At 37.6% G+C, this 18972-nt stretch overlaps 1 protein-coding gene across 2 annotated transcripts in view; it reads right to left on the bottom strand.

Annotated features, from left to right (window-relative positions):
- Positions 1 to 2965: 2965 nt before the first annotated feature.
- LOC110378176 (pituitary homeobox homolog Ptx1) overlaps positions 2966 to 18972 on the bottom strand; it is a 40141-nt gene continuing 24134 nt past the window's right edge. Inside the window, exons 3-5 of one of the 2 annotated variants that reach the window (XM_049840400.2) lie at positions 16630 to 16770; positions 12394 to 12641; positions 2966 to 5556 (exon numbers count right to left, since the gene is read on the bottom strand). In XM_049840400.2, coding sequence (XP_049696357.1) covers positions 4978 to 5556; positions 12394 to 12641; positions 16630 to 16770 — 968 coding nt within the window. In that variant the 3' untranslated portion in view covers positions 2966 to 4977. The remainder of the gene's footprint in view (positions 5557 to 12393; positions 12642 to 16629; positions 16771 to 18972) is intronic. The other variant, XM_049840401.2, reaches the window with a different exon arrangement.

Below are 18972 nucleotides of genomic sequence, written 5' to 3'. Positions count from 1 at the left end.
CGTCAGCTTCTGCGCTAAGCAAGTGTTCTTAATAGTACCATCAGAATTACATTCATCGTTGAATGAGGTGAATAAATTTTCAGAAACCGCAATAACAGTAGGAGCCAAAGCATATGATCGCTTCATAGAGCTCTGATTGGCCCCAGGTGACCAAGTCAGGTCTGATTTGTTCGTTCATCAGATCTTTGAAAGTCGTCCTGTGTGACACAAAATATGGTATATAAACGTCTTCCGCAAGAGCGAAATTTTCCCGGTGTGTGCGGTAGTGACGCACAGTATACAACACTTAGGTATGTTTCTTTCGATTTGCTGGCTCCACCAAGAAATTACAAATTGCAAGTGTACATTTTGAAAATCTTGGCAAAACTGCAGGTTTCAAGTACGAACTCGGGCGTGTGAGTAGCGCGGGCGCCGCGCGTGCGTCGCGCACGCCTAATGTGGGGTCAGCCTTACCATAGTGAGTAAGTGCACAGAAAATCCCCGTCATACAAGTGTTTCTCCCCAGTAGTGAAACTATCCTACCCTATGCGCCTGCTGATGATGATGACTCATTTTATCATCCATCCAGCTATTCCCCAACTATGTTGGTGTTGGCTTCCAGTCACCGAATCTGTTTGAGTACCAATATTTTGCTTGGAGCGACTACCTATCTAGCTACCTTCAATCCAGTCAACTACACAAGACGATATCCATGGTAAGACTGACAGACTTTTTGACTTCTGATTAGTCGCAGCAGCTGCAGAAAATGTACAAATGACAGCTTTGTCAGACTCAAAGCATATAGACATAGATTATACTTAACTGTTTCCTGTGAAAATTACTTACGCACCATACGTTATAATTTTCCAAATTGGCTGACTGGATCCAGAGATATTCACAACGTCACAAACTTTACTTCTTTTGTTTAGATAAATGGTCACATCCACAACACAACCTTGATCAATGAATCTATGCGACTGCTAAGTGCATTAGCACTTAGCAGTCGCATAATTATACTGTCACGTGAAAGAATGCACCTACGGGATACAGCTAGTTTGATAATAATTATTCAAGTAATCAAATTGACCGGGCACTATACATATTGCCCGTGACCTTTTGGGCAAAGTAATACAAACATATTTAATTTCAATTTTTTTATTTTGTTATTGCCATTTAAATTAAAATAAACTGAATATTAAACCACTAAAATAATCAGCCTTATGATTTGGATTAATTATGAAGGACTTCTGCCTTAAAAATCCACTACTTTTTAACCGACTTCTTTTTCGTTCTGAATTCAACTGTTTTTTTTTTTTTGTATGTTTGTTACGCGATTACTCAGCCAATTATTGATCGATTTTGATGATACTTTTTTTGTTTGATAGCGTATACTTCCGAGGTGGTCCCATTATTATCAGATCAGGATCTGATGATGGAAACTGTGTTTGCTTGATAGCACTATTTCAACAGTGAAGGTTTTGAGCTGACGTGATGATGGTGATCAGAGAAGGTCGAGGGAACTCGACAACCGAATATGTAAACTACCTCGTGTTTGGGCTTATATTATTCGTATTGATGAGAACTTTCCAGTAATGCGGATAGTGACAACTATTCGTATCACTGAAATGCTGAAAAAAAACTTTTTGCAAAGAAATAACCTAGTAACATCCACTAGACACCGACTTCTAGGCCGATACACCTAAAATTAGTTTTTTTTTGGCTTTTTGGTATTTTTTGAAATCGGTTTTATTTTTTTGTAACAAGTTTTTTTGCATTTAAAAGTTAAGGAAACTCATATATTAAAAATATAACAAAAAATATAATTAAATTAAAAAAAAATTACAACATATCTTTGTTTTATAGAAATGACTTATTATTATAAAACAAAATAAACTAAAGTTTAAGCAATCAGACTCATTATTTGGCATAATTAACATCTCTTAATAAAAGTCACAGAAAATATAATTAAAATATAACATACAATTTAAAAGAATAATCATAAAATATGTAGCAAGTAAAAGGATTTATTTATTAGAAAATGCCATTGTGATGGCATTTTGAGGTACATTACTTTTTGGCGCCCTCGCACCGCGGTAAAATATAGCTTGATTATCAAATTGCCCAACTGTCATGTAGCAATATAATAATGCCCGTGCAATGTGATAAATAATGAAGTAAAGATAGTTATTAATCACTTGGCCCGATAAAGCTAGACATTATTCATAATGCTCGGGCATTATAAATAATGCCCGAATTAATCACATGGTCCATAACATATACACTAATGTATTTATTGACTTTTGAGGTACTAAAACATTATGATCCTGGAGAGTTATAAACGGTTCCTACCAATACCTGAAGATGTACAAACTATTGTTCAATTTCAGAACTGGACTTGTTTACTAACTTTTGCCTATTTATTCTCAACAACAAAAAAAACATTCCACGTTTTTTGGCACCTCAAGAAAATAACATCTACAGGCTATATTTTCTGTTGATAACTACATAAACTACTCATTTTCCGAGAAGATGGGATGAAGGCGAGGTCATTCAACTGTACACCAATATCATCTCGTTTCGGAAACCAATCCGCGTGATATGTGTTCGTATCAGTAATATTTTCTCTAAGAACGCTTCGTCATAATGGGTTTGATCTGTAGACGAGAGGCTTCATAGGGTAGTTTGAAAAAGGCATATATTGGCAAAAATAGTAATTATTATGGATACGATTATACCCTTCAAAATTATAGTTATTACTTAAGTGTATGAAAATAATGTGGAATGCAAAATATGGCATATACTTTTCTGAAGGTGGTTTAATAACTAAATATAAGAAAGGGTTTTTAGCTGTAAAAGGTTACTCTGGAAGTGTCTAGAATATATTTAGGGACTATATCAGGCCCTAACCTATACATTCTTACTTACCTAATAATCTGTGTTTGTGAAAAAATTGGGTATGCCGTTAATAATTATTAAAACCAAAAAATACTCAGTGATATCTTTTATTATGACTAGAGGTTTTTTTAAGTTACAAAACAACCGGTATTCTCTTAATTGTTACAAAATAACTTTAACAAACTATTCGTGTTCGCAGATATTTTGTTCTGATATGTATAAAATGAAAACCTCGAATTCCACATCAATTATTATTTAAAGTCAAATCTATATATTTACATTCTTTATTTCCATAATTTAGTGTTTCCTTCACTGTAAGGTAGGCACACGGAAGTAGGATATACTAATTCGTGTAATAAACTAAACATTATAGCTAGTGAATGTTTACATCTAAATAGTTACAATATTTTACAATTATTACATCCATAAACGGTGTTAAGTTATAAATATTTAATAAATATTGAGATCCTGGTTACGTTAATCTCATTGTGTAAGCAGTTATTTCTAGCAATGGATGTTAAAAAAACATAATTTTCGTAATTTCACATAACTACGTCGGCTACGACTAAATGCTCTCTTTCAATATTTGACAGTCGTCAAATACTGTTATATTTTTGAAATACTTATGTGTTATCCTTATAGAAACTAATAAAACCATATAAAGTATTAACAATCATTGGATTTGGAATAGAAATATACATGGGAGATCTAAAAAACTTATCGTCGTAGCCTCGCGTAGCATTTGTCGTAGCAGGCGTAGCGCGTAGCAACTTTTGAGAAAGATTTACATTACATGACAAAAGTGTTTTGAGTAATTTCAATTTGAACATTATTCCAAATTGGAATAATGGAATGCTATTAGCATTGTCTAGACGTAATTAAACTGAATCAGACTATTTCAGATATTAGCCGTTCAGACTAACGGGTACGACAAAATTAATTTGTAAAGGTCTGATAGGATTAGGAGTAAACTGTCAAAGTTTCTATGGGTTTGCAAATGCATATTAAGATTTTACATCTACATTTAAACAGAACAACATTAAGGTACTGTAGAAAAGTTCTTCAATTTTTGCTACGATTTTTTATGCATGACATTTATTTATTTAAAAGTTTTTGACAATTATGTTTTCAAAATGTACTCAAATTACAATTTATTATCATATTACTCTATATTTACATTATTAAGAAATACCTAAAACAAAATTGTTGCAGTACTTACAAAAAGTATACAATTTATTGTACTTGTAGAACAACAACCTGTATATTAATGTGTGAATGAGAATTTAGAACAATCTTGTTTTAATAAGTAGGAAGGTGTTATGGAAGTGGTAATAAATTAAGGATTGTTCATAGCACATATAGTGCAGCTGACTTGTCCACCAGTTAAAGTTTAAATGCCACATTTATTGCATTATTAAGTGAAGAGACTGAGCTAGAAAGTTCATGTCTCCGCCAACATAAGTAAAACATTTGGAACAACAACGTTTAAGATACATTTCGGGGTCGTGCTTCTGCCGCGAACATCTGCAATCGGTCACAAGCGGCGAACTTGTAAGTAATCAAAGTATGCGAATGCACTACAGGTGCAGCTGAAGTATATAAGGCATCCAATTTTGTTACTACTTGAGCTGCATGCTACTGATGGGAGCCGCGTGCGTCTGTAGCATATCTCGGAAATGTACCTTTACTTATAGCTGCTGTGTAACGATTTCCAATGCTCGTTATTTGTTTTTAAATAAATTATCATGTTATATACAATGTTCAATATTAAGCTAAACACTTACATTACATTATCTAGGTATATTATAAGCTGTAAAAATTGCACACATCGCTTTGGTATACGTACATATATAACTACATATTTACAGTAACTTTAGAACGACATCGTTAAGTTTTTATTGCCCGGAGTTAGGTAAGTTTGTTGCATGCACGCGGATGCACAGGGAGTGCTGCACGGTCGCACGGTACGCGAGCTCAGTCGAACCAGTCCCACAGGTGGCGGTAGAGCGGGTGCGGCGCGTGGTGCGGCGCGGGCAGCGGCGGCGACTAGGAGGCGCGCGCCAGCTGCGGCGCGTCGCGCTCGTCGCGCCCGCGCGCCTCCTCTCAGAGCCGCTCCGCCACGCCGCCCGCGTACTGGCACGCGGCCAGCGGCGCCGAGCCCGCGCGCGCCACCGGCGACACGCCGCCGTAGCCGCCGCCGAACCCCGACGAGTGCTGCTTCGCCTTCAGCCGCAGCGACGCGATGGACGACGACATGGCGGCGCACGGCTCCGCGCGGTACATGCTGTACGGGTTGGGCGGCGTGTAGGGGCACGGCGCCACGCCGCCGCCCACGCCGCCCGAGCCCGCCACGCCGCCCATGCCGCCGCCGCCCACGCCGCCCATCGACGTCGCCGTGTTGAAGCAGTTCACCGAGCCCTGGTGGTGGCTGGCGGGCACCACGGAGCCCAGCGGGTTCACCGGCCACGGGAAGCTCTTGGTGCCGAGCGGACTGGGCACCTTGGCCGCCCAGTTGTTGTACGGGTAGGACGAGTATAACGCGTCCGTGTCAGGGAAGGGCTGCATCAGACCGTTGAATTGTGTACTAAAGCCATTCTTAAAGTCTGCGGCGGCGGCTGCTGCAGCATTCATAGCGTTTCTTTCCCTTTTCCGCCATTTCGCTCTCCGATTTTTAAACCACACCTGCAAGAAAAGGATTCTTTAGTTAACTTTATAGGTACCTTACCTACTTACAATTGACAGAAATACTGATGTTTGTAACAGTCTATGTTATGTATGTAAGATCTAATTATGTCTCTGTTAATAGTAAGATTCCGAAGTCTTTTACACTGTTTCCTAAACTTTCAGGCAGTGCAACCTTTTTGTAATTTATAGGAGACAGGTAAATTGGGTGTCCGGCATTTTCATGGCAAATCTACAAGTTTTAACGAGATTCAGAATGTGGACGCGACTTGCGTTGCGTAGTTATCAACTTTACTCATTACAAAGTTGACAGAGCGTCGTGGCTGTGGCTGTGGCGTGTATTCGAGCCACGTAGCGGAGGCGAGCCCCGCCCGGGCAGCGCCTGCCGCAGCCAACGACCCGTCTAATTGCGGCCGCGAAATGAAGATAAACGAGCGTCGCGATTGGGCGGGACGGGGCCGCTCGCCGCGACTTGATCGAGCCGCAATAAATGAGCGGCCGCTGGGCAGCACACCGCCACTACCGAGCTGCTGGGGGCGGAGTGCTGCGAGCGCGTGATAAGTCGCCGTGAGCGCAGATAACGCGCGCGCTGATGTATGGCGCGCGTCCGTCACGCGGCGATCGATCGCGCCGACGACACCTCCGCGATAAATTGCGCAATCCACGTAGCGACTGCAATAAATATTGTGCCGCCGGCGGTATTTGTCTCACTCACTGTGGCGGGTTCACCCAGCCGAAACGGTAAATAATACCCTCTTTCCTCGGTTAAGTGAACATAAACGGTCGTTTCCACCCCATATACAATCGTTTATTTTTCGAAACATAAATTTCACAAATTCGCATGAGCGCATGTTTCGTACACAGGCTGACACAGGTAAACCGCGCTTTACCTACTATCTAAATTCGCACGCACGTGAAGCTACAAAGATTTGTTACTAAACACTTTTGTTACTTTCAAATGCATTTTATATTAATGACAATCGAAACAACCAATATGTGGGCACTACCATTACCAAAACAAAAAGCTTTACACATCCGCTATTTCCCAGTCAGACCGCGAAACAAACGGGTGAAAATAACTCCACAGAAACATCGAGGGTGTTCAATAATGACGTTGGAATGATATTTATTTAGGTGCACATATGTGGAAATAATTTCCATTATTTGAATAGCGGCGGACAGCGAGCGCGGCGCGGCGGGGCGCTCGGGCTCGGAGGAGGGTCGCGATATTGCGACGCGGGGCTAATCCTTTAAATATATTATTGCAGAATGGTGACCGTCCCGCGCCCTCCGTCACCCGCCAAGGAGACACCCCGACACTTTTTAATGCTTCCGAAATCGATACTAATGCGTGTTCGCTTTAATTTATTCCGTGTGATGCTTGTTTGTCGCATTTAGAGGGTTAACAGTTAACACCTTCATGAGAATGTGAGATTGTGGCCAATTCTATTTGACTTCAACTTACTAGACACGACTGTTTCTATCAATTTGTAAGTAGCTCCAAAAAATAATGAACTGAAAAATTGTGGCAAACTTTCATCAGTTCGCCAAACTTGCCACGATATCGGAAAGCGCAATGACGAACTGCTGTCAGCCGCGGCGTCCAGCGGCCAGTGTGACGGTAGATGTCTGGGTTATCAAGTTATCATGCGGGAGGCGCATGTTCAGCAAGATTAATGCGAACTGCCGCACGCCCGAATACCTACTGACACATGCCTTCAACGAGCGAAGCATATTATGTGCTACGAAATTATAATGCTACGATTAAGTTTCGTAGCACTTGCTACGGAGGCTACAAAGGTCCGTAGAACTTTAGTTTTAAGGTCCGTATACATAGGAAATTATTCAGTCATCCTAATGGTATGTTTTAATTTAACCCTTGACTTAATAAAAAATCCTTGTCAGTTAGCCACATCAATGGCACTTTAAACCAGTTTCTGAGTGCAAGCCTAAAAAATATTATTTGAATTTCAGGTAATCTAGTTGGGTATTCCAAGACAGACAATCTGCTTATAGTTGGCGAACCTCAAGACGTGAAATTAGCACGTGCCGAATAAATTGTGGCCTTTCTAAATTCATTAGTTTAGCAGTGATGAATCATGGCACACCCCACCACCAATAATGAAGTTATTTTACGGTCAGCAGAACTACAGGGTCGCTAAATTGCCTTAAATTTAAATTAAACTGGAATCACAGTTTTATTAGTGTCATCAATCAAACTACGGTTTATCCGAGCGGATGGCCATAGTTTACGGACATTGGATTATAGTTCTTATACCGTAAGCAAGTGGAACTATTATTGCTAGTGCGATTTGGCCCGAGACTATTCCAAAGTCAAATAAACACGCGCTCGCATAAATGGATATAGCATAATAAACTCGGGATTGACTCTATTTGAGTCAGGGTTGTCTATTCAGTCAGCAATTCAGTCTAATAAAATACGTTTGAAACTTTTTCCCACTGTTATTGATATTCGAATTTTAGAAATAAATCACCCATACTTTAATTTGCGTATAATTTCACCTACGAAATATGTAGGTATGAAAATTGATCTAATTCATTTAAAAAATTAGTACAACAAATACATATTTTTCTTTAAATATTATTTACCATTATGATTGTAGTTATAGCCATAAAAATCTTAAACACAATTCGAGTCTTCGCCGCCTATGCAGTAATGTGCACTTCCTACATAGTTAATTGCAGCAAACAGCAAGCTAGTGCTGTAGTCTACTGGAGACTAGGCTGCTAATCTGTGGTGACCAGTCGCTGACGCCCCTAACGTTGAGTAGATTATTAAATGCACCCTGCCGAGCGGAGCCACTAACTCCCGTATTATGGACAATGTTCTTGTACCAGTAAAACCACGGAACATATAAAAATATTTTGAAGATCGTGTTCTGATTGCTATGATATAAACTGAATCATTTGAAAGTAGAGAATTCGAGAGAAATCACTAATCACGAAAAAGAACGAATACTGTAAAATATATTCTGAGTTCAATAAAGTTGATACGGATGGCAGAAAATAGGCAGTTAAACAGCCACAATATTTGACAGTGAAGTGATCTTACCTTCCATTCATTGATATAAATTCCATGCTAACGCCGTGCAAAGTCCGCGGGATCACAACACTATACCGTAAGCCTATCAAAACATAATCGGGATAACTCATTGGACATCTAGCATGCCGGCCGCTCAACCTCGCCTTAACATACGACTAGCAATAATAAACTCTAAAACTTCACATACAAAGTAAACTTTCCGGGAATACAAATACTTGGCAAGAATATACGAAGAGAAATAAATTTTGTAATTGAAATGCGTTAATACCGTATCTCTTGTTTACTGAAACAAATTCAGCGTGTGAGATTATTGCGAAGACTACCGGTTGGGATCGGGCCAGCCGTGGTTACAACATGACAATGTTATTTAATCATGTAATTATAGCAACATTTGTTTGTATTGTAAATGTCAATATTGATGCGCTGCTTTAGCCGACTTAGCGATGTCAAGGTGCTTTATGATAAGTTGAGTCATTTCGCTAGACTAAATTATTTTCTTTGTTTTTAGTTCGAAATTAGATGCGATGATACTTGTTACATTGGAAACAAACTAACTAATGCATCGGTATAATAAACTTAATATTTTATCACTCTGAGATTCTTCGATTTAACGCAATAGATGTAGTAACTGTTAGTGCTCAAACATGTGTAAAGTTAGTTTTCAACAACTTCTACGCAAATTTCATAATGTAATCTGTTCATATTTTGCATAAACTTTGGTTGGCACAAAGGGAACAAACAGTAATTGCGGGCACAAACGGGCCACTGCTAACACAGCTCTGTCAGAGGCTAGAGTTAGTTCTTGCACGCGTGACCAGTGTGTAAAAACAAGGTAAATCTCGCTAAACTGTTTGCATGCAACGAGACAGGCGACAGGGACGTGCACTAAAAGCATCGCAAAAACAGACCGAGAGCCGGTGGGGCGAGCCGTTTTCACGTAAAATAAATAATGTTCCGTGCCGCCTGCCCTGTCGGCGGACGCGTTTGATACACGCCTTTTTTACACATGCACACACTAAAATGTTTTCACATCTTAAAACTATTCGCTTGATTTACTTCTTTTTCCAGATTTCTAGTTTATTTTTGTTCTAGCTGTAACTTTTGAACTATATTTTCCTTGTTTCTATGCATCCGAGTATTTCAATATAATTTATGTATGACCTTTTCTTAGCATCCGTAACGACGTGGATTCTGACTTTAGGCAAGAATTAATATTTAGAAATAATGTACAAAGGAAATTGAGGCAAGACTGAAGTGAGATTAGTTCACAAAGTAACGATCATCTTCGCTCTGACGCTGGAATATTACCAAGGATTATCAACATCTATTCTAGACTACCTAAGATCTCACGGAATAATATTATGTATCTCACTAGAAATCATAACAAGTAGTTGAGTTTACGATAATATTCGGACTGGTTCATAGAATACATCAATAGTAAAATGATGTGTTTGTGTAGTGCGTAAGATGGATGTTGTAATTGGACGTCACGCAACAGATCGACAGGGCGGTCTCGTCGTGTCAAATGAAATGTGTCAAGAGCTGTTTCACGGACGATTGGCGGCGACGCGCGACGACGCGGCTCGTGTCGCTTCGTTTCTCAGAAAGGAAAACTGCCGGGGGCGGTTTTGCGTTTACAAATTGCCGCAAAAACTAAACCCAAATTATGGTTGTAATCACTGTTGTGTGATGTGTTATTCTGAACGAGATGAAAGAAATACTTCGACGACAAATGAAATATCGTTTGTTTTGTACACAGTAAAACACAGAGTGAAAATGTAACAGTAAACGTTTACTGAAGACATTGAGACATCCAAAATAACAACTCAAATAAAAATGTGGTTTTATTTGCAAGGAAGTACGTGTTAAAGAAAACAAAGCTAAACATATCATATTTTACAGACGCTAATTGAGTCAATAAGCAGGCAATGACCCTAATGAGTTGGTAACAAAAATAATGTTCAACGATTTATCGGTGCGCGCGCGCACAGATTTATTAGACGGCGCGCGGCGCGGCGGCGCTGCGCGGACGAACGAACCATAATCCCCTGTTTAGGGCTGTCTTAATTACATTATTGCCCAATAATAATTATGTCTTTTTTCAGTAATTATTTTTTTAGATATTTTAATCTAAAATTAGTAAATTCTTTTATAAATTCTGTCTTATGTTATACATATTAAGCAATCGTGTTCATTTTAGTCAATATGGTTTCTTCATTTTGGATTACGGGCAAAAGTGAGAGTGGGAATATATCGCACAAAACCAAAAGTATTCCAATGTTGATTTATCAAAAATATAATGTAAAATGGTTATATGAGACTTTCTAATTCACAATTGAACACTCCTCCAAAACAATGTAAGTTGGCAATACGTAATGAAGTAACCTATCTCGATCGATCCAGTTCTAGGCTATTGCACAATACAATAAAGCCTAACGGAAACGATAACCGGCACTCGACAAAGCACTTGAAGTTCAATAATGATAAAGGTTGAGACGCGCCGCAGCCCTAGCATACAAACGAGAATGTTTTGAAGAACACACGCGTATGATCCAGTGCAGTCGAGTACCGAATACCTAACACTTGAACCAACGCGATCAACTCATAAAGTATCGATTTACACGTATCTGCATGTGATAACCGAGTAATTAATTGCCCACGGTGTATTTGTGGCGAATCACTACTCGCTTGTGTTACGGTTAGCTGCAAATTATTATACCAGTGGAATTTTCAGCTTTATTCGTCGCCCTGTTAAATCTATTGCCTGTTTTCAAAGTTGGGAATGAAGTATGCATTTCTGAAATCCTTATGTGAAATAGCATCTTATATAAATACATATAGGTATTTTTAATCTGCTTGCAAGAGTTTCGTGAAACATTATTTGTTCCATAGAAAGAGCTCAGTAAAGCCCTAATGAGTTCGCTGAGTAATAATGACAAATAAATATTTCAATAAATCAGATGCGATTTTTTTTTCGCTTTTATACATTAATATCTGTAACCCTGAGAATCAATTAGTAAAACTTTTATGTTTCCACTATTACGTTTCTGGAGTTTATAATTGATGACAAACGAGCATTGGCAAATTCTGCAAGATTCTCTGTATTAGATATTCAAAATGAAAAAAGATGTGATTTATCTCAGTTAGTTCATTTAAAACTCTATTAATCATGTCGTGATGAAATATGCGCGAAAATAAAACAATTTTATGTACTTTCAGTACGACACTGTGTAAAAAATGTATTCGATTACGTTCGTTATTAAAATACCTGTAAATAAATTCTAAGAATTCGGCCGATACACATGTTCAGGAGATTAACCAAACTAACCACTCCACATGCCAAAGAAACCGTAAAGTATTCTATGAATTCAGTACAAGCTAAACACTACAAACTCGGTTGCAACCACAGAATCTCCAACAGGGGCCTTCGGAAACTATTGACAGTGAGTGTGGATGCGATCAGACTTAAGCCGGGGATTATGAAGAGACCGAAATAGACGCATCAAATCCTCGAGGATTAAGGGATTCCGTGTTCCGTCGGCCGGCACGGCACAAAAATACCGAAGACGCGCCGGATGCGACGATTAGCCTAAACATCTAGCTCGTTAATATTGTAATGCACTCGCGTCTGTCACACTGCATGCAACGACATAAAAACTGAAAATGTGACACCCAATTTTACCTCCGAATGCATTTGATACTGAGGGACCAATACCTTGATATCTATTCCTAAACCTATCTGTAAATATTACGTTATACGTAGACATTCTTACCCTAACTCGTGCTTCCGTAAGGTTGGTCCACATGGCGATCTCCTCGCGCGTGGACATGTCGGGGTAGCGGTTCCTGGCGAAGGTGGCTTCCAGCTCCTGCAGCTGTTGGCTGGTGAAGTGCGTCCTCTGACGGCGCTGTCTCTTGTTCTTCTTGTCGCCCTTGTCGTCCATTGACGGCTCATCGGGACCGACGCCGGGAGTCGTTGACTCCGTCTTTATCGTCGGCTCAGACGTCAGTGGACGATTGCCTGAACAGATAGACGGAGTTAGTTCCAAGTTGGATGGTTTAAGTTCGTAGCTACTACAAGTTCATTAGCGAAGCTTTGGTTGAGTTTATGTTTATTTGATTTTGAGTCTCTTAATTGTACGTATGTCGTACGAAAACATGGATTATAAGTACAGTCATAAACTCCAAAATTACTAAAGAAAGCCATGAATTAAACTGAAGTTCGAATTTAGCACTCGTTATATGGTAATCCAAAAACAAAAAGAAACAATCATAACAAAATGTAACGTAAAAGTATTTTCCCATTTAATATTATTTAGATAAAAATATAGAATCAGGGCCACGGCCGGCGAGTACCAGTAGCAAGCCCATAATGCGGTGGAGGATTAGACGCAAGCGCACCTAATACTTTTACGACAGTGCCGTAAATTCGTTGATCTCGATGAGCGACGTCACACTTCATATAATTTATATCACTTACATGCAATAAAATCTATTTTCGGCACATATTTTGATAGGCAGCGGTAATAGTAGTGTAAAACGAACGTGTTTTCGAAAGAAAATTAGTGTTAAAGAAATTAGAAGCTAATAAGTTTTAGTGCCGGATTATTTTAAATAGACTAAACATAAATAATGTGTTACTGTTTGTTTGTCCCAAATAAATAAATAAATAAATAAATAAATAAATAAATAAATAAATAAATAAATAAATAAATAAATAAAATATTCCAATAAATTTCTTGTAAGTAGTACTGAACAATGGTAAGCAGAAGCACCTACAAGGTTCTTGAAGGTGAATTTGACAAGCATCATCATCAATTATTTTGCGTCTAGGTTGTAGGTACCTACAAACTTAATATTAATTTCTACCCAAATTGTATCCAAGCAAAAAATCAACTAGCCGTACAAAGTACCTTTATCTAATAGACTGTAAACAGTACATTGACCACCAGTCCAGTTTTTACAACAGCCATCACCAACTATTGAAAGTACTACCGCGTGATTGTACAATGTTAAAATTCCCTCGAAAACGGTATCGAGCGAGGGGACAAGTGATACCGTGTTGTTATTACATCAATTCGTTACTGATAACGCGTCGATCGCAATCAAGCCGCGTATATTGGCTTTGCTCGAAATCCCTGTGTCAATGTACCTATTGTCTCTAGTGCAATAGAGGTCACTACTGAATAACTATCGGTGTCAAAAAGCTGCGCGGTTACGCTCCCAATCGATTGAGGTTCTATTAGATTGTGGCGTGATGTAGTGCTTGTAATCTGATGAACGATTGCTTTAGTTCATTCGTACTAAAAACTCGTTGTTAAAAGCCAAACAAAGACATGCATTTTAATTTTAGTTTGATTGCAAATATACTTCTTCTAATCTGATGTGAGTCAAGTAGGCAAGCTGAATGTTCCTTTTGGTATTTTGTGAAAATCGAAACTAAATAATAATGTCTTCAAATCATGGAAGGCAAAGATTTTCATAACTGAAACATCGGAACTGAATAAAAGAATGAACAAACTGAATATTTTTTCGAAAAACCAACGATTTGTTTTACAATGTAAGTAATTAGGCAATGAAAAGTTTCGACAGCTACCGTAGCGAAGCACAGCGATATGAATAACATTGTTTATTTTATGTTGATAATAAATTGTTTTAACTTGTAATTTCATTTATTACATATCGGATTAACGTTAACATTTTTATTGCTGGCATTTATCTTGGTTGAACATTGTTAAATAATCATTATTGGCTGATATTGTACCTACTGAAATGCCAGGTTGTCGTCATAATTATGATAGTCGTAGATACGCACAAATAGTTTTATATTTTCCATGTTTTTTTTTTCTTCAGAAAATGAATATAAAATTCCTACAGGAATATATCACATAAGTCGTTTAACAATACAATTGGGTAGATTCAAGTATATAAGGGTATGTATTTCATAAATCGATTTCGTCCATTTTGCTGAAAAATGGCAAACACAAATCGGTAGGTGTCTAGAGTCTCATTGGTGTATGTGAATAATGAACAAGGCGGGATTATGGACTCAAAGGTTACGCACCCGGCTACCGATGCCATCCTCAACTGCGATCATTATCCGCCCATAATGTAGGGCTGGCGCGAAAATTTGCAAAGTTAGTCTTATTGCATATTTACGTAATTAATTTAGTAACCTTCCTATTATCGAAAAAGCAATGCTTTTGCTAAAGTTTTTAATTAAACAAAATTGATGAGTTGTTTTAAAAATTTTCATGACACACAAAACGAAAGAAAATGATTTTTCTTTTAGTGTTTCAGAGTGTTCAAACATGACTACCTCGAAATCATATTCAATAACTCGTTTATGAAATCTCGAACAGTGATAAAAATATTCTTGAAACTTTTACAGGCCATGGACCCTAATAGAATAGCCCGACGTTCAGTGTTTAGCTGCGACAACCCTAGATAAGTCCGATACGCGTCGATAACACATCGATAGCGGTTATCAGCGATACGCTTTGAGCGTTCGCCGACCCATCCATCATTTCGAACTAACCTTTGCGTTAGTAGGTAACATATTTAATCTATGCCTTTGCGTTTGGCCGACATGACAAGAGCTGGTTGGTAAACAGCGTAGTTACATGTGTTACCGATATCAGAATATGTTGCCACTTCAAAGCCCGACACTCGATTTTGATAAAACATCGCGACGTTTCCTTTAATGTGTTTACTTTCAAATAGTTTACACCGAGTGTACATTCTTACTATAATGATTCTTATCGCAGGGCTTCAAATGTAGGATGCGCGTAGTATTTATACACAGTCACTGCTACGATTTTTATGATAGCTAAGAATTAAGTAGCCACGATTTTTATGGCTTATAATATTTACAAGGATTTAAGTATCAATTCTGCAAGCTGTACAATTAATAAATCTTTAAAAAATGTAGATGATTCAAAGCTTATTTTTCCTATGTATCTTATTTATGTATTCAGATTAATGTAATGACATAATTCATGCTCTTATTACAACAGTCCATTTTTACCTAAGACTATAGTAGGTAATCCTAATCTCATCCAGCATTGCGCAAATGCGATCGGTTGTCGTCTCTATAACGTATAATATTGATATGCTGATAATTGCCCTATTAGACCTTTACTACCTATTTGATAGTTATTATAGGATACATATTAATTAATGTTGTGTTATGATAATTGGTTATTGTTCTGGTATCAAATTAATTATTCAAATTGTGTGCTGCTGTAATGACAAGTGTTACGTAATCACATTACATAAAATAAAGGTACGATTATCATAGCACTACGTAATACACCTGTAGAAAAAAAAAACTCTGTGAATACTAATCAAATCAGCCAGTATAAATAAAAGAGCAATTAGCAGTGTGCCGACAAATAGTGCACAAAGTTAGGGCTCTGGCACACCGCGCGCCGTGCTCCCGCGGCTATTTGTGAAAGCATTAGAATAACGCGCGGCCGTATTTGCCATAGATTTCCCTACGCTTTACTGGGTTTACTTTCAGTTTTAAGCTTGTCACTTTGTGTGGTCCACCAATTAAATTGCTTTGTTTTTACTCTGTAAAGAAGAGTTTTTAATGATGATGCGACCGTTTTTATTTTCTTAAGAAATGAGTTTGAGTGACTTCAATTTCGTAAGCTCTCATTCTGTTGTTATTTTCACAGTTATGTGTGGTAGTTATAGTTACTTGAGCAATATGTGAAACAGTCAACTATAAAACAACTTTTTCACACTTTTCAAAATACAGTAATTGTTTTGCTCTTTATAAGGTACGTTGTGACAGTTAAATGTATATGTTAGTAACTTTAACAATACGTGAAACGCTCAACTATAAAACAACTTTTTGAAACGATTCTTGGTAAGCTCATTCAGAAAGGTTCGTTTGTGTATTTCGGGACCTGACTCCGGTTGTGTTCCTACTTGCAAGTGCTTTTCAAATAAAAGAAGCAAATGATCTAACTATTAAATATTACATATCTGGAATCACTTACAAAAATACTCACTGTCGTCAGTGGGTTTGCGGTCGCGACGCGGCCGAGGCGGCGCGTATAGTGAGGACTGCTCCACACCGGAGCCTACTGATGCTAGCGATGAGTGACCACTGTCCCGGAACTCGCCTGTCTCCGCCCATACTGGATAAATTAAAATAATGTCAATTATAGGTATACAAAAAATATAATATTAGGAAACACCTGAAATATAAGTGAGCTTCAAATACTCATAGGAACTGATCCGGTTAGTACACCTGATTGCCTTGTCTGATTGCTTCAGTTGAAATTAGCTGCCATCAATCAGATAAACCAATTTAGATATACCTAAAGATGTTTTAACTATTCAAGTATGGTTTATAAATTTTCCTATAAATACTATTTAGTAATGTACATCATTTGGTTTATATCCAATGATAACTAGCTTCTAATGAAAGGAATCTTGTAATCTTGTCATTGATAATTACATACATTGTTAGATAAGAAGATGTTACAGCTACAACAAAGTACCTACCTACCTGTTTTAAATACACGTGTCACCTTAAATGTAAAATATCTTAAAATATACTATTTGAACTAGGTTGTTTGGCATCATGTACTCGTATGAATGAAGTGTCATATTTAAACAATTCATTAAGCAACTGAATAATATATTCTTACACATGTAAAATTACGCTAATTGATCACTTTGTCTTAATGTAGAATAAATTATTTAATTTATAGGTACTCAGATACAATTTAATCGTTTCATATCACAGAAAGCTCGGCGATGTGTAATCGAGGAAGCGAAACACAAAACGTGGATGCTTCCATACATTCAATTAAGGTAACTAATAGCCGCATTATTTAACAAGGATATCTTGACAAAGTAATGTATTCGTTGAACGACGATGACGCCCCGCTGCTTGCAGTGTAATTAAGTGTCCCCGAACACTTGTTAACAAATTAGTCACTGGAGACGCGATCGTGTGAGCGCGCCCTTATTTATAGCGCCCGCCATATGAGACCAACACATGCATGGTTTTTTGTAAAACATTTTATGAATGTGAAAAACAATAAAAATCTAACGATTATAATATTTCAATGTAATTGTATTTTGGACTGGTTGTTGTGGTTAGGGCTCTATATTTATTCAGTCTTGTGAAATTAATTTCAAATTTGGAAAATAAGTTATTGAAAATGAATGTTCTGCGACTATGATTCCAATGATCAAGTTTCACCTTTGCTGTATAGTTTTGGCTTTACACTGAAAATTGAGAAGCTTTTTTTTCGGTTTATTTTCATTACAAAGCAAAACGCACGTTATTTTCCATTGTTAAAATGGTTATAACTGATTTTTTATCGATGTTTATTTAAAGTCGTCTTCGCTGTAACGTGCACTGATCCCATTGTTTTGGGAAAAGTCACGAACTCACAATTGATAGCTGCGAATGCTGTCAGTAATTACAATTAAAAATGTGACCGCATTGTCATTCTTTCTTTATTTTAATGTTCTGTTTATTTTTAATTTGAAGAATAAACGTTCTACTTAATTTAATATGTATTGTAGTAGACAAAATTAAAACAATAGAATGCTTGGTATTTGTCTTGCGTAATCATTAATCAATTATAATATAGTTTAGAATAGTGCAATATTAGATCCTGAAGTATAAAAAATACGTAGGTACAGTAGTATATTATATTCCCTGAAATCTCGTAATAAAATCGGCAGTAGTGAAACTAGAAAAAAAAGTTTCAGTTAAGTGCTTATAAGTAGTGAATGCTTTGTTGTTGTTAATACTCGTACATATCAAAAAGTCATTCATGAAAACTTTCATGGAAGATGGCGCTAAAGCAATTACCAATTCATATAGCATGCTAATGAACACACCTGTGGTTATTTTAAAACGAATACAATTAGTGTACGTTATCATGTCAGTGTAGAACAAACGTCGGTCCGCACAAACGTATTTACGAGTACATTAACAAGGAACGCGTACAAATAAATTTTATGTTTGCTGCGTTTGATAACGCGTGATAAGAGCGCGTTTATTGTTTTATTGGGGGCTCTAAACCGTCTCCTCTACACTCTCGTTAAATGTGATCAACTGTGGACACAATCGCACATAAAAGTGTTTTATATTCTACACGCGATGTGAACCCTGTGCTGTATCATATTTGTTTAATTGTATTTTTCTTGTAGGGCTCTATTACAATGTTAGAAGATGTGATACTAGTAGGACATCATCATCATCAGAAGATGTTATGTTCTTACTTTTGTCTGTAATGTACAATTTTCATAATTTATCTTTGGTTGATTTTACTGTTTAATCTGCGTATTCGTAGATGTTATCTCATTAAAATTAG

This window comes from Helicoverpa armigera, chromosome 13 (assembly GCF_030705265.1).
Source record: "Helicoverpa armigera isolate CAAS_96S chromosome 13, ASM3070526v1, whole genome shotgun sequence".
Classification (NCBI taxonomy): domain Eukaryota; kingdom Metazoa; phylum Arthropoda; class Insecta; order Lepidoptera; family Noctuidae; genus Helicoverpa; species Helicoverpa armigera.
The sequence above is the reverse complement of the archived record's forward strand: the minus strand, read 5'-3'. Positions and strand labels throughout refer to the sequence as shown.